Source organism: Corapipo altera, unplaced genomic scaffold (assembly GCF_003945725.1).
Source record: "Corapipo altera isolate COAL_440 unplaced genomic scaffold, ASM394572v1 64, whole genome shotgun sequence".
NCBI classification, from domain to species: domain Eukaryota; kingdom Metazoa; phylum Chordata; class Aves; order Passeriformes; family Pipridae; genus Corapipo; species Corapipo altera.
Window position 1 is genome coordinate 2,475,575 of NW_020884893.1, and position 16,188 is coordinate 2,491,762.

At 50.9% G+C, this 16,188-nt stretch overlaps 1 protein-coding gene across 1 annotated transcript in view; it reads right to left on the reverse strand.

Moving 5' to 3' along the window:
• Nucleotides 1–1,150: 1,150 nt before the first annotated feature.
• Nucleotides 1,151–16,188, reverse strand: part of B4GALT5 (beta-1,4-galactosyltransferase 5) — a 45,571-nt gene continuing 30,533 nt past the window's right edge. Inside the window, exons 2-9 of the mRNA XM_027646269.1 lie at nt 12,544–12,678; nt 9,262–9,375; nt 8,301–8,425; nt 7,696–7,812; nt 6,726–6,913; nt 6,373–6,495; nt 5,768–5,869; nt 1,151–4,193 (exon numbers count right to left, since the gene is read on the reverse strand). Of these exons, the coding sequence (XP_027502070.1) occupies nt 4,046–4,193; nt 5,768–5,869; nt 6,373–6,495; nt 6,726–6,913; nt 7,696–7,812; nt 8,301–8,425; nt 9,262–9,375; nt 12,544–12,661 (1,035 nt within the window). The 5' untranslated portion in view covers nt 12,662–12,678 and the 3' untranslated portion in view covers nt 1,151–4,045. The remainder of the gene's footprint in view (nt 4,194–5,767; nt 5,870–6,372; nt 6,496–6,725; nt 6,914–7,695; nt 7,813–8,300; nt 8,426–9,261; nt 9,376–12,543; nt 12,679–16,188) is intronic.

Sequence of the window (16,188 nt, forward strand, 5' to 3'; positions counted from 1 at the left end):
GTTGTGGTTTTGTTTTTTTTTTTTTTTTTTACACACTGCAGAGAAGCTCGGGGATTTTGCAGCACAGAAGGCTGAGCTGTTCTCAGCCCGCATCGGGAGTGCTCTCCCCCGCAGCGGGGGCTGCTCCCGAGGAATGCCGGGGCTCTGCGCTGCTGGGAGGCAGCAGTGGCCGTGCCGGAGCCGTGCTGCCGTGCCGGTCCCTCGCAGGGCTCCTCTCCTTGGCACCCTCCCGGCACAGCCCACACCAAAGGGGGTTTGCTCCCAGCTCTCCTTTGCCGCTGGCCCCAGTAAGGGGGTCCCACACGCCCACCTGGGACAGAGGCTGGGGGCTTCCCTGCCCTTCTCGTTCTTCCTCTGTAGGGGCACCACCAACTTTCTCCACGTGCTTCCATCTCCTCCAGCCCCTGCCCAGCCGCCGCGAGGGTGACACAGGCAATGAAAGCCCCCCAGCTGGGATACCCACGGAGGACCACGGCCACGGGGATTCCTCAAACAGGTCAGGAACTCCCACCAGTGCACGGCTCCCCCCCTCGATCCTGTGAGTGCTGGGGGAGCGAGGCCCTGGCCGGGCAGGCCAGGAAGGAGCCTGACACCCCGCAGGCTCCAGCCCAGCGCCGCGGGTGGGAGGAAGCTTCCCAGAAGACGGAGAGCTAAAAAAAGGCAAGGCTTGGAACAACCCAGGGCTGCCAGCTATTTATTCTAGCATGCCTGTATGCTGCAGAGCAGGAGAGAGATATTTTAAAGCTGCTGCAAGGAAGCTTCGTCTGTCTGCCTGGGTTTGTTGATCAAAAATCCAATTACCATCCCCAAGCCCTGCATCACCTTCAGCCAAGTTCTTCCTAAACACACTCCCCCAAGGCAGCCAGCCCCCTCATCATAACCACACTGAAGCAGATGCTTGGAAAAAAGGCTTAAGCACCTACAGAACAGGAAGAGTTTGGGGAGCATCCCCATCTCACACTCAGTTTACTTCTATCCACCCCTAATGAGAAATTCCTAACTAGCTCTAGCATCCAGGGCTCACCCTTCTCCACTCAAACTCTCAGAAACACTCACCCCTCTGGGCTTATAGATCTCACCTTCTACTAAAAAAGCACACCCCAACCTCCTGTTAAAAAAAAAAAAAAAGCAACCACTGCAATCTGTGTTCTTGGATATGTATTTTTTACTGAAAAAATCATTCATAAATTAACAAATACAAAAATGTACAAACACATGGGTAAATAAATGTAATGACACAAAGGATTGCTTTGCTGAGAAGTGTGTGTGTGTTGTAAAACACTAATCTTCAGTGCAAAAACGTCCCCCCGGCACCTCTTAAAAACATAACAGTAAGCTCAAAAGCCATGATGATGGAAAGCTACTTGAGAGTTTGAAGCCACTTCTGATGGTGAGCGGCCCGAAGTAAGCAGCCGTTGCTCAAACGGTACCTCCCTTAGAGAAGCAGAGCTTTACAGAGAATTAACTGTCAATAAATAGTTTTGCAAATAAAACCCACATGGCTCATTAAAAAAAAAAAAAGAAAAAAACCCAAAAATAAAAAAATCAGCATCACCCAGGACCTGCCCTCCAGCAGGGCTGGCTGACGGCGCTGATGTGGAAGGGGCGAACGAGTGGCCTTGTTGAACTTCAGCTGCCAGAATATGTACAAGTTCTCCTTAATACGAGAATTTTTACACCATAACAGCACATGCGCTTGACAGTATGTTTTTAACAAGTTACATTTACTATACAGTATTTGACATAGCTGATAAGAGTAACAGTGCACATTTTCAGATAATCCACATTTTAGAAAGGGGGAAAAAAAACCCAAAACAAAACATGATTAGAACAAAGGAACAACGAAGAGGATGCTGCTGGGGATGGACCCTTCTGTGCCAACCGCAGAACGCAGTTCTGAGCAGAGGTAACGGCTTTTGTTCCACACAAGGTGCGACGGGTGTCAGGGACATGGAAGGCTGAGGATCCCGACTAAGGTAGTTTAACACCTACTCACACACACATGCATGATTCCGGGGTAGTGAACTTGGACTAGTTGAAATACATTCCTCGTTTGAAGCACCATTAAACAAAGACAGATTTCTAGCAAGGTCTCAAGATGAAAGAAAAGAAGGGGCAGGGCAACGCGGGTTCAGCATCCGGAAAGGGTCCACGTGAATTAAGAGATCGAGATCCCGAAGCAAAAGTCTTTATTGCTGTATGCGCCAGAAAAAGCAAATCCTCACCTCTGCCTATAAATAACCAGGCTGAATTCCCTCGGGAAGCAAGTTTAAAGCACATGTAAGTTCAAAGACTTCAAAACCTAAGTTACAAACTCATCAGCGCTTTTCAAGGGCAGGCTCGCTGTCCTCTCATGCCGGCCGATAAGATCTACACAAGAACTCGTGTTTTCTAAACTAACGTTTTCTGGATACAGTTTAGGAATGCCCTGGGCAGTCACACCCACCACAGATGCGTATGGGGATCATACGTCCACGGAACTGAGGAAACAATGTAAACCATGAGAAGTTAAGGAAACCGAAGGCAAACAACGCAATGAAAAGAGTTAAAGTACTTCAGAGGTCAAGTACCCACCCTTGTTGTGTGGAAATACAAACTCAAAACAACGCCCAATGTATTTACTTTTAAGTCAGAGAGGTCCAGTGAAAGTGGCTGTGTCAGTGCTGTGTAAGGGCTGGACTGTGTCCCTGGGGACAGGGCCTGGAGCCCAGTCTGCCCATGGCAGCTGGGGGGAAAGGGGGGATGGGATTGGATGGCTGGATGAGTTGTCAGACCAAGCTCTGGTTCCCAGTCCTCATGTTTTTATGTGTCCTTCATGTCTCTCCCTCTGACTGACCTGTGACCCTCTGACCCATCAGCTGTGCCTATGCTACTGCCTGCACACTGCCTGGCTCTGACAGCACCTCAGTGTGCTGCTGGATTTACACAATAAATACAGACTAAACCAACCTCCCACACCATTCCGACACACTGGGGGTGATGGCAGGACGCTGCTGTCTGGAGAGGGCTTGTGCAGCTGCTCCATTCCCAGGACAGCACATGGGCAGGGGTGGCCAGCCCAGGGGCCACACTCCCCCAGCACCATGGATGGGAGTCCAGAGCAACCAGGCTCACACTTGCCACGTGGGATACAGAGCAACAGGCAGGGGATTGTATTCCATATGGCTTTTGGATTCATTTGCACATCATCTTGTAAAAGTCACAGAAGAGGGAATTTTTTCATAAATATTCCCATTTCCTCATTCTCCCTGGAAAAAGCCACCCCTGTGGTGTCTGGAATGAGCAATGACCCAGCTGTATTTCTAACCCACTGCACTGGAAGATTCAGGGCCCTGTCCCACAAACATTTCTGCATATGCACAGCTGGAATCATGCAAGCAGTCTCACTGGCTTAAAAGGGAACACCTTGCACAAGTACAGTGATGCACACACAAGTGTTTACAGAACTCAGGACTAAAATGGGTGACCGCATGTAAACCTCTAGCTTGGACTTGAGCCATAGGAGAAAAATAAAAAGGGGCAATTTACACAGCATATTTACACTTACACTTCTTTAAGAAGCGATTCTGTTGTATATACTTCAAGCAGGTCATTTAAAAAACCGCACAGACATAGAACGGCATCAGAAGTCGTTTGATCTCCCACCAGGGCAGTTGCCAACCAAATTGCTCCCGACGTTCACCGTCAAGAAGCCAGAGTCCCTCAGCTGAGCCGCTTCCCAGAGGAGAAAGCGCATCGGAGGCGAGTCCCAGTGCCAGAGATTGCTGGAGGAGGAATGTGGAGACAAGAGCAGCAGGTCGAACTGTTGTCCTGAAACCCAGAAAGCAAGTGGCAGAAGAAATTAAGAGACTGCTGAGCTCGCTGCCCGGGTGTCGGGCTGGATTGGTACAGCTAGGGCAATTTGTGCGTGCACTTTCAGCCTCATTCTCCAAAATACTGTGATCCTTCATTAGACAAAGTGTTGCTTGTCCTCGATAAACCTTGGAAAAGAAAGTCTAGCGTGGTGCTTTCTTGGTGAAGGGCAGAGCAAAGTTATTTTCTCCTCTTAATATTCGGGCACCAGAGCCAGCTCCGGTGTCAGGTTAACAGTGATGTTCTTATACAAGGCGTCATATGTGACGTTTGGAAAGTAGTTCAAGTTATTGAGGCCGTCCAGGGCTTGCCTTTCTTTTGACTTCCTCAGCAAGGCGTACCTGTGCAACGAGAACCAGAGGCCAGAGTCACTTCCACTTGTCCCACAGCACCCTGTGAACTCCTCCCAATGCTACCAGAACAGCCTTCAAAGAGCCTGTCCCAGCAGCAGCTACAAAACAACAAACTTCTGAGCCCTTAATAAAGGGAACCACCACATTTTAAATACTCAGTGTTGGTAAATATTGGAAAATGCCAGAAAAGTCCATCACTTGATGAAGGGCAAAATGCTTGCTGTGCCACTAGCAGGCACTCAGCCACCAAAACTACCTGTGACTCCTGCCTGAAGCCTGCTCCCATTCCCAGGAGGGAGCTGAGCTCGGGCATCCTACAGAGCCTTCACCAGCCACACCATTCCAGAGAAACACAGCTGATGGGTGACATGTCCTTTCCACTTTTAAGAAATCGGACACAAACAAGAGCAGAACTAAATGGCTTTAGTCCGAGGGATGGGGGACGAGGAAGTAAAAGTAACAGACTGATGGTTTGGGGAAGGAAGCTGCAGCTGGTGCACAAAACCAGCCTCAATCACATTTAAGGGCAGCGTGATGAGATATAAGGGGTAAGAGTGGGTGCAGCTGTTGGCTCACCAGGTGAACTCTGCCCTGCCCATCTTTCCCTCCCACCACATGGACTCACAGCTCCTGCTGGCACAGAGCCTGGGCTCCTGGCTGGGGCCAGGGAGAGACCAGGGAAGTGTCAGGAACCAGAGCTCAATCCCACTTCACTGCCAGCCTGCTACACTCCCAGGGTTTGACTAAATATGGCTTTTTAAGTCAAAAAGCAACTTCTCTTTTTCAAGAGTGAAATGAGAGAAGCATCTCTGACTGGCTGCATCCTGTAACACAGAAATGAAAAGCAGGGCTAAAGATGAGTCTCATATGGAAACTCCCCTAAAAATGAATCTTCTCCAAAAAAAGACCAGCAGACAACTGAAATCTCTGCCAGTAGCAGCCTGGAGCCCCTCTGCAGAACAGAGCTCTCACACTGCTTGTCCAGTAGATCCTCATCTACAAGTGTTAATTCCTGCAGTTGTTTGTGAAAAAGGTATTTCTCTGGTTTTCTGTTGCACAGTTTTCAGAAGACTTAAATTCTACCGTGGTCTTCAGGCAAAAGCAGTCAGTCAAGCCTTGTACTCTCCAAAACAACTATGGCTCTGGGACAAAGGGGTTGGAGCCCTCCTGAAGAGCTCCAGGGAGAATTTATCTTTTTGAGAAAAAAGACAAAATGGTCCCAACAGTACTTGGAGAAACACTGAAGCTTCTCTACATGTGGCATTATCCACCCCTATTCCTGACTGCAGATACAGGACAGGGCCCCAGCTTGCCATGCTGACAATCCCCTTTTGGATGGCATTCAGGCAGCCAAAGCCACAAAGCAAGGACCCCTTGTCACAGGGATGTGGGGTATGAAATGTAGGGATGGAGGAATCCAGGCAATGCTCTGCCTTCATTTCCCTCAATTAATTTCCTTCAGGAGTTCAGGCTGTTACTACCTTCAAAGAGCTGCAGGGAGCCTCCTACATGGTAAAGACTCTTTGTGAAGTGCTTTAGGATTCTTAAAAAAATTTACTTGCCTTCCTAGGAACTGCACTTCTCCTCGATGGTGGTGGGGAATTGATTTGTATTTCCCTGTGTCTCCTTCTGGTCGAGTCACCGAGTAGCCTGCATACTGCACTCTGCGTTAGAAAGGGGAGAAATAAAATAAAATAAACAAAACAAAACAAACAAACAACAAAAAAAAAAATCACCAGTTGTGTTTGCTGTGCTGGCAGTATCTCCAGGGCTGCACCATCAGTGTTCCTGGGGCTCCAGTGCAGCTCAGCCTTCCCACCCCCAGAGAAGCCATGCAAACCCCCCACTCCAGCAGGGGCTCTGGGCAGGTCACACAGCTCTCAGCACGTTGGGGCTCCTGCTCAGCTGTGTGGGGTATGTGCACAGAGCCAACCAGTTCCCAAACAGCACTTCTCTGCTTCCCACCCACTGCCTGTGCAGGCTGGAGTGGCCCCTGTTCCCACAGAGCCACCAGGCTGGGATGGCTCTTCCCCAGCCCAGGGGACACAGGCACAGCAAGCCCAGCACCTGTGTCAAAGATGACAATTGTTCCCCCACAGCACGTGCCAGGCTCAGCTCACAGAGCCACCACCAGAGCCCAGGGATGCCGGCTGCGCCCAGCCCATACCTGTTCCAGAGGTCATCATCTTCTCCTCCCCAGCCCCAGAAGGCATTAGGAAATCCATTGATCTTCTGGAACTGTTCGACAGTCAGGCCACTCACCCCCCCGAAGAACTCGTTGTATGGGAGCCTGAGCAGGAGGGAAGGGGTTAGTGCAGAGCCCACCAGCACTGCAGCTCTCCCACCTGCCAAGGGGAAAGCCCGGCCCGTGCAGATGCTCTCTGCTATTCCCTCTCTTTCTCCCTCTGCACAAAGCCTGGTAACAAACACAGATTCATCCTCTGCCTTTAAAAAAGATAAATAAAATCTAACACTGGCTCCTTAGCTGTTACAGTAGCAGGGAGGAAGAACGCTGCTTACAGGTACATGTACTTATCCAGCTTGGCTGCGAAGTGCCTCGGCATCTGTCCACACCCGTAATAGTTACGGTCATTTTCTGGTATGTGGTCCACGTCGTGAAAGATGAGGCAGTCCCAGTCCAAGTCCTTCATTGCTTCCCGAAAGCCAACGTTGAAGAGCATGGCACGGTTGAAGGGTTGGTTTCCAGCCTAGGAGGCAGAAAGTTCCTTCTCAAGCGGAGTCCCTACAGTTCGTGCATTCTCAGCTTTGTCTATAAAACCACAGAGGGCAACCAGCTCCCACATCCGCACCACAAAAGGAAGTGATGTATTGGAGCAGACTAGTGAGATCAACCAACGGTTGATATTCACTTTACAGTACAGGAGCTGAGGTCTTATTACTCAGACACTTGAAAAAATCCCCAATTTTAATCAATCTTTTTAAGCTAGAGCTGAATATGGAGGTAGGTTTACTGGGTGGATGAAGCCAAACAGTTTAAGTGACAGGTTCATGTCCACATCCAATGATAGTCATGTTTTACATTCACTGAAGTCTTCTAGATGCTGCCCAAATAAGAAATGCCTAACTCTGCTAGGGGATGCTCCCTGAACTACTGCAGGGATACACAAAAACAACACAACATTGTCTAAACTGCAAACACCTGGTCCAAAGCTGTTTAAAAAAAATAACTCCCACAAAACAGAATTTAAAAAAAAATAAAACAACAACAAACCAAATCACTGTATCTCTGTTTTTCAGATAAAACCAGACATTTCTGGGCACATCTCCTAGCTGTGCCACTTATAGGCTGAAACGGGACAACTTACATATTGCAACATGACCCTTAAACGTGCCAAAGGTTAAAAGACATGCTCTGGCAGGGAAACTCCTTGGGACACGGCGCAGAGCCACACTTGGAGCGCTGGCAGACACGTTCTTAGTGCAGCACGTCCCCAGTGGCTGCTGCCCCAACCACCCCAGGGTCACTCACTTGTTCCACAACGTAAAAGGCGAACTGTAAACGTTGCCGCTGCAGCATGGGAATAAGGTGTCTGAAGAGGACAGGAAGATGCTCGTATCGATTGCGGAATGGGATTAGGATCGCCACCTGGTGAGGAGAAGACACGGCTCTTACTGCACCACACCAGTGGCTCCCACTGCTGACCCCCAGGCTGGGGAGCAGCACTGGCTGGTGCGGGGTTATAGGAGGGGGAGCAGGACTAAACAAGGTGTCTCAGCTCTCCCATGTACGGCTGAGCAGCCTGAAACCCTTTCAACTCCCACAGCATGAATTTCCTATTCACTTTTTGAGGGATTGTTGCTTTGGAAAAATTCAATATCACCTTAAGTGAAAGGGAGACCTGCAGTGCCCCTCTGTCACCTCTGCCCAGCACTGGGGACAGCAGGAGTGGGGACACTAAAGCAGCCCTTGAGTTCACCATTTCTCCCCTGGGCACTGCAGCCCCACATTTCAGAGCTCCTCAGATCATTCTTCTGAAGCTGCAGCACATCATTAACTTCTTCCCAAGGCCTGCCCTGGGCTTCCTGTCCACCCCCCACTCAGCAGGAACACAGGGCTGCCCAGCTCCCCGTTACCTTCCAGCGAGGCAGGCAGTCGCTCGGCTTCCAGTGGCCTCCCAGCTTGATGGAAGGGTCTTTAGAGAAGAACTGGTGGATGTCCTCCATGGTGATCTCGCTCATATTTACATCGATAGGGCCCTCTGCAGAGCAGGAGAAGCAGAGGGGGAGGTCAGGAACTGCTGAGGTCCTGGGGTGGCTTGGTACACTTGAAGCAGCACTTTGCTGCATCGCTGCCCTCCATCCCCAGCACTCAGTGCAGGCAGCTTCTTCCCTTCCCCAGCACCAGCAAAAACAACTAGGAAATGATGCTCATGGTAACACCTTCATCTCCTTGGCAGCTGGGCTCTGCTCAGCCTTCGTAGCCAATGTGCTATGCAGCTCTCTAACAGAGACCCACACCAGCCCAGGTACCCCTCTACCTGTACAGGTTTCCAGCAGAGAAAACCACACATCTCAGCAGAGAGCATTTCCCCCCCTCTTTGGAAACATTTGCCCTCCAAAGCCTGATTTCCCACTGCAGGATGGCTTTGGTGGAAGCATTTCTCCCAGCTGCAGCTCCCTGTGGGGGGGGTCCAGACTGTCTCCCACACCAGCCCTGGCACAGCTGTACCTGGCACAGCTCGGGGTTGGGACTGGCAGCACTGCTGAGGCACAAGGGAGCCACCCTGCCGCCACTGGCCCTGGAAAAGGGCTGGCAGAGCCTTTTCACCAGCTCCCAGCACACAATCCCTCTTTTGTTCGTGTTTGCCAAGCAATGGGCTCCTGCTTCAGCAGGGAGAGGAGCCTCCAACACAGCACGGATTAATTCCTGAGAGTGGGTAAACAATGATTTCCCAGGAGGGAACTGGGCTCCAAACAGCACTTCCATTCATCCCCAGGTGCTTGGCAGGGAAAGGTGCAATACTGGTGAAACTGGGAATGCCACTACTTCAGGGGGAGCAAGATAGGGGCACAGGGCTGTCAGGATGCTACTCACTCATAGAAGGGAGCCTCTCGGGACAGGTGTTGTTGGGGAAGTAGGTAAAGTCTTCAGGAAGAAACGTTGTGGCTTGCAGAAAGGTGTCATTGTGGCTCAGATCAAGAGGATAATCTGGGGAATGGAAAAAAAAGAGAAAAGTTTATACTTGAGCTGTAGGTCTGCTATTTCCATCCACCTCCCCATGCCACTGTGAGCAGACTCTAAAGTCAGCCATGGCTGAGGATGTTCCCAATGGCACAGCTGTGTCCCCAGTGGCATGTGCTCTAGCCTTGCAGCCCAGCTGGGTGCTCATCCTCATCCTGGGACAAGCGGCTGCAAAAGCCCAGCTGCCTCAGACAGCACCACATCAAAGAAACTTTTCCATTTTCTGGCCAAAGGAAGAATTTTGAGCACCACCTTTAGATATCACAAACAGTTCAAAGCAAAGGAGCACGTGGCTCTTGAAAGTCAAAGGTACCTTGTACCTTGTCCCTGAAGGACCATGGCACAAAGAGAGGGGATGTGGTCCTTCAGCGAGTGTGCTCCTTTCCCAAAAAGCTGAGAGAAGGAAGTCCACAGGCAGGATGCAATGCCAACTAGGACTGTCAGTGCAGTATCCTACACAGGGAAATCCTGTCTGGAATCCTCCTCAAAGGATCAATAAACAAACTATCATGTTACACACAGAGTTTCCTCTGCTTCGCACCGTGCAGGAGCAGAGGAGGCCCTGTGCCCCAGCAGTCACAGCAGTGCCCAGCATGTTTCTCCAGCCTCCCCATTGCCTGCATCCTTTGACCTCCTGGGCAATGCCCCTCCAGCCTCAAATAAGCAGTACCCAAACTATCTTGAGACTCAAGATGGACTGTAAACACAACCTAAGGGCTTTTCAAGTACAATAGATGTTACTTTGGATGCTTGATACTGCTGTAAATTTCCATAAGCAATTTTCCCCTTAAACTCCCATCACCAGAGCACACTCTCAGTACTCAGCCCATCTGACAGCACATGTTGGAGCTCAACTCCCCTGTTTTGCACTAAGGGCTGCCTTTTTTGCTTGTGGAAGCACAGAAGTGACCCCTCTTTGTCTCACCAAACAGGAAACCTATTATTGCATCTATTAGGAAATGCTAGAAAAGTTGTAACTTACTTCCTCAAAAGAAAAAGGGAAAAACAACCAAGGGCAAAGAATAAATGCAGATGGATGGGAACAAGCACACTGTGCTTGCAGCAAACCACCCTGCGCTTGGTTACCTTGCCATTCAGGGGAGAATATCACATTTTTAAGGAACCTGCCCAGAAATCAAAGCCCCAGGTCCCAGGAGGACACACACAAGACAGCACTGCACAAAGAACTGCTCCCTGCAGCCTCTTGCTGGGGTATGAGTGATGTGTGGAGAGGCTGTGACTCAGAAAGCAGTGGCAGCCACCTCCTTCCCAGAGCTCCCATGTGGCTGGAGCAGGGACAATCAGAGGGGCCACATGGTCTTCTACTGCCCAAATTGGTTTGTGACCTGTGCCAGCTCATCCCAGCAGCAGCATCCCTCTCCCTGGATGTGCAGGGTACCCTGCCCACTGCTGCCTGCAGGGTAGGATGGGGCAGAAGCAACCGAGAGCTGCTAGGACAGTCAAGGCTTTTGCTGGGTCCCTCCCTGCAGCTGTACTGGGCAGGTTTCCTCTCCCAGCTGTCACACTGCCTCACTGCCCATGGCAGTGTGGGGACTGTACACTAACCAGCCAGTGCCACCCATCCAGATCCCACTGAGGCACCAAAAACACTCAGGGAGGGAAGATTCTGATCCCAGTGTTAATGTAATCCTTGTGGCCACAGCACCAAGTGACTTCCAGATGTCACTGCCATCCATCCTGAGTCTGCCTGACCTGCCTGCCAGGGAAGGTTGCCAAGGACAGTGCGTAGTGCTTGTCTGTGAAACCATCCTCGTGGCCAGAGCTCTCAGGCCAGGAGGGGTATTGACACGTGTGTGCAGCTGGGACAGACGGGTATGAGGTTTGAGCAAAACCTGGTATTTCAGAAGCAGCAGCAGCAGCACTGGTATCACTGGCACTAAAAGGGTAGGTAACCAGTTCTCTGCCTGCTGAAGGAGCACACAGCAGCCTTTTGGAGAACTCAGAGTCCCATGGGCCAAGGCTGCAGCGGGATGAAGGCTCCCCTCACAGTACGCAGCAGAGATGGAGTGTCCAACCCTCATCCCTTCAGGGGATCAGCTACTCCCTCACCCTGCCTCTGCTTTACTTGATGTTTCCACTCTTAAAAATAGCCCAGGCTGGCTGCCCTGGCTGACCTCGTCAGGGAGAGGAGGTGACCTGGGGTGTCCATCTCCTGCATAAGTCAACAGTTCCCCTCCCATGCCCGTCCCCAGTCAGGGCACAGCTGAACTGGTGACCACACCATGAGCTCCTCAGCAGGCTGGGCAGCAGGGACACGGCCAGGAAATAATCCTGCCTTGTAAAACTCTGTCAGCCTCTGCTGCTGAACCCTCACAGGGGAGGAGCAGAGCTGAGCTCCCCCACCCTCTGCCACAGCCTGATGGCAACAGCACCAGTGTGAGGCAGGGGTGACAGGTCAGCAGGGAAGGTGTCACCAGCCCAGCAGCAACGCCTCACCCTGGCTTACACACAGCCACGAGCATTTATGCTTCACTGTACCACATTTACACCACAACTTGTAACCCTGTTTATACATATCTGGATGATGAACAGGCTGGGAGGGGGAGCCTGTGCCTCCGCTCCCTGCATCCTGCCCAAAGTTCAATATATTATTTGTGGCAGATCTCCAGCCAAGTCATCTCAGTTCATCCTTGCATGGGAAGAGTGAAGCTTATGAGCACAGGCTCTTCCACGTGCACGGAGCCAGAGCTCTGCGCAGGCGCACGCCTGGGAAGGAATTTTTTAAATATGAAACCTGATCCTTGCACTGAATTTGAAAGTGTTTACCCTCAGACTGCTTGAAGCTACAAGTTGAATTCCTGGAAAGCAAAAAGGTTTTCAGTTCAAATCCCATCATTTCAGATTTTCACCCCTTATACAAGTTACAAGAATTTGAATTTTTTATATATACAGAAATAAACATAATTTATATATCTAGCGGATATATACATAGTATTCATATATATACTGGGTATTTTTATGTTACATATCTATTTTTATATATATAAAAATAAAAGAGGCAGACAATTAATCCAAGTTCCCACCCTGCATTTACCAGCATAAATTAATTCCTTCGACTTAAATTTTCAATGGAAATGGAACCTTTGACCAAAATCACAGTTGTTCAAGAAATACCTGAGTCATTCACGCTGCTGTTCCTCTTGGCATAGGCACTGCGGACCACCTGCTCGTACACCTGAGCTCCTATAGTTCGCATGTTTTCACGAATCATGATGCCCTGGGCTTGCATCATGAAGAGGTAGGTGTTCACTGCAAGGGAGGAAAAATAAAGGAATATTTCCATCGGCATCAGCTTTTGTAGGAAAGAGAAATCAGCATCTTTTGGAACCAATCCCAGCCTTCTGTTTGGTTTCAGTTCCTTCCTGCCAGGAGGATCCTTGGGTTGCACATGCCTTGGTTGCCCGACGGGGAGCTGGGAAGGGCATGGAGTCAGGAAGCGGAGGCGTAAGGCACGTTTGGAAACCCGGCTGGTTAACAAGGGAACGTACCCAGCCAGACCTGACAACCAGGCTGTAACACAGCACTGCAGCTTAAACAACAGCACCTTTTGCTCCTTAATTAGGGAGGCTTAATTAGGAAATATCGTTATAACAGGAAACCAAGCTGCGTGCCTGGAGAAGGGCAGTCGTTCCCAGGCTGCAGCACCGAGGGCTGACACTTGCTTGGCAGAGATACCCCAACAGGCACCACAAAGAACATCCCTGCACCAGGCTCCGAGCCCCTGGCACACCACACACCCTAGGGCAGGCAGCAGCACAAGCCCTGGGTCCCCAGGGCAGCCCCCAGCCAGGTTTCTTCCCCCTCTTCTTTCCTGCTGACCCCGTGCCCTGGCACAGCTCAGGCTGAGCCTGCTTAGGTTTCAGTTTAAGCTGACACCCTGCTGGCAGGGCCAGGCCCCAAAGCAAACAGCAGCAGGCACAGCCCTGCGTCACCAGCAGCTCCCATGGGGACGGCAGGATGGCCACCCACAGGGACAGCAGGATGGCACAGCCACAGCACCCCTCAGCAGCATCACTGTGCCAGCCACAGCCCCTCGGTGAGGTTTTAGGGTTAAGAATAAAATGGGGGGAAAAAAAGAAAAATCTTGATTTGCACATAGGGAGGAGGGGCAACCTGAAAGGACAATTCTGCACTAGTAATTAAAAAAAACAGGTCAAAAGATACCGCAGGAGGGATGAAGAGGGCACCGGGCCAAGGAAACAACAGAGACCCTGCTCAGAGGAGGGCAGTGGCTGATGTAATGTCACCAGGAAACAACCATAACAGACAGGTCACTTCTACAGCAGGCATATCACAGCCTGGAACCGGTGCCAGTGCCAGGAAGGCACAGTCACGGCTGGAGTCCCCAGGAACACAGATTAGATACGGCACCACAGGAGGCATCACCGCCACCACAGAGTGAGGGTCCCCCACCCTGCCCAGGGGGACACACACTGCTGGACCTGCTGTCCCCTTCTGCACCCAGCTGGCAGCTCTGGAAGGGGTGTCCAGAGGTATCTCCCAATCCCACCTGTATTTTGGTTTTGCCCAGTAAAGTAAGTATTTAAAAGCAGGACAGAGCCCCATGCCACGCCCAGCTGCTGCCCGTGCCCAGCCTGTCTCTGAGCCACAGGGAATCACCAGATATTCAGCAAGAAGGGGGTCAGCTGCATGAAGGGCTTGACAACTGTCTTTAAATGTGATTTTATACGTCCATGTCCAGCCCTTCACAGTGGGGCCAGCGATGGCACCTTAAGCCAGCAGTTACAGCAGCAAGGAGCAGGAGGTGCCTCAGCCAAAGCTGCACCCAAAACCTCTCTGCTCACCCACCTGTTCTGGGGGCAGCTCTGCAACCCAGAGTGAACGCTGGGTCAGCTGGTGACAGCTATGACATCAACTTGTGCTCTGGTGCAGTTCCCTGTTTCAATGACAGCAAGAGGTATAAAGTGAGCTCCTGCTCAGAACAACAGGGAATTTGCTCCAGCAGATGCCCAGTGATAAGGTTCAAGGAGAAACTGGCATTTTGATGTGGCACCACAAGCTAGAAACAAACATAGCTGATATTCCCCATGTGAAGCCTTACATACAGTCCCAAAACCTTCACAAGCTCACACTCACCTCCAGCTCAGAGCTCATCACAAAACCACATCACCTCCCAGCACCAGCAGCCCAAAAACCAGGGTTCTAGTCAAGAGCCAGGCACAGTTCCTCTCCTCTGCACAGAGCAAAGGGTGGCTGAAGCCACTCAACTGAGATGCTTTATCAGGCCCAGGTTGCTGCTAAGGGAAGGCGGGCAGCAATCCTGCACCTTCTGCCTCGTGCAGAGCTGGAGTCAGCAGCGAGGCACAACTCACTGATGCTGATCAGGTAATTTCACTTTTTACTTCATTATGCTTCGACTTGCTGGGTAGAGCAGAACCAGGCTTGGTGAAGCATGAAAGAACAGGAGAGGCAAATAGGCATCCAATCCCTGGTTAATTTGAGGAAGAGGGAGGTTTGTCGGGCGCAGTGAAAGCGCCGTTTGTTCCCCTCCACGCCGGGCAGACGGAGCAGGGCCTCGCCACAGCCACATGACACGGCTCGCTGGGTTGGGCTGCTCTGAGCTGCAGCAAGAATCCTGAGCAGACTGTCACAGCAGCCACCATCCCAGGGGAGCATGGGCATGAACAACAGTGGCTTTGTGTCAGGCAGCAGTTGCCTTTTCACTTGTGAACCCCTTTAAGCAGGTGATTAAGGAGATACCCGGCCAAGGATGAGCTGTGCCATCAACATGCCACAAACCCAAGAGCCCCCCATAACCCCACCAACCCCAGCCAGAGCTCCTTCTCCTACCCCTGAAACAAACTGGCTGCACAAACACCATGTTTATCCAGAACATGCAATTCATTCAGGTCAGAAAATCGGATTTAAAACACACTATTGCAAACATTTCACTCCCCGTGTGCACATGGTGCTTAGATCAGCTCCACGGGGCTGCCGTGTCCAGGGCTGCTGGGTCTGCACCAACATTTGGGAATTCCTGTACGGAGCTCAAACCTCACCCCTCCTCTATTTACTGCACTTCTAATGAGCAAATTGGCCATATTTTAAATTTGCTAAGGCTGACCTGGCTGACCCTAGAGAGTCCTGGGCTGCTGTACCCAAGAGCTGTTTCCCAGAGCCACCACCAGCAGGGATGGAGATGCCAATCACCCCCGAGCATCGGCTCCTGCAGACACAGGCTTGCAATGCACTGGGCCTGGACTGTGGCTCAGCCAGAAAGCTGTGTTGTGAGATACTGCTAATCTAATCACACAGGATGATCTCCAAAATTACACTGGCCTTCTGCCTTTCTTCCCTTTGAGCATGCAGCACTTCAGAGCACGTACATGGAGCGATAACAGCCCAGCTACAGCCACGGGACAAGGACAGAAGAGTGATGGGAGAGGTGAGATGGCCCTTTGACTATCAATTTCCAGCAGACCCTCACTGCCCACACAGAAAATGAGCATAATTTAAGAATCCATTTGCCCAAATGACTGCCTTGAGATTATTCTTGTTGACTCATTAAAGGACAAATCAACTCCACTGTGATTTAAACACATGGAAACCATGACAGCTTGTCAGCAACTACGGCAGAAGCACACAGCTGCACCCCAGGGCTATGGACCACTCAGAATGCTGCACCCCAGCCCCCCTGCTCACAAGCAACAGGGAGGGCAAGTGCTCACCCCAAGCCAGGAGTGGATGCAACAACTTCAGCCTGGGAGGTAAAGTCCAATTATATAAATGAGTGCTGAA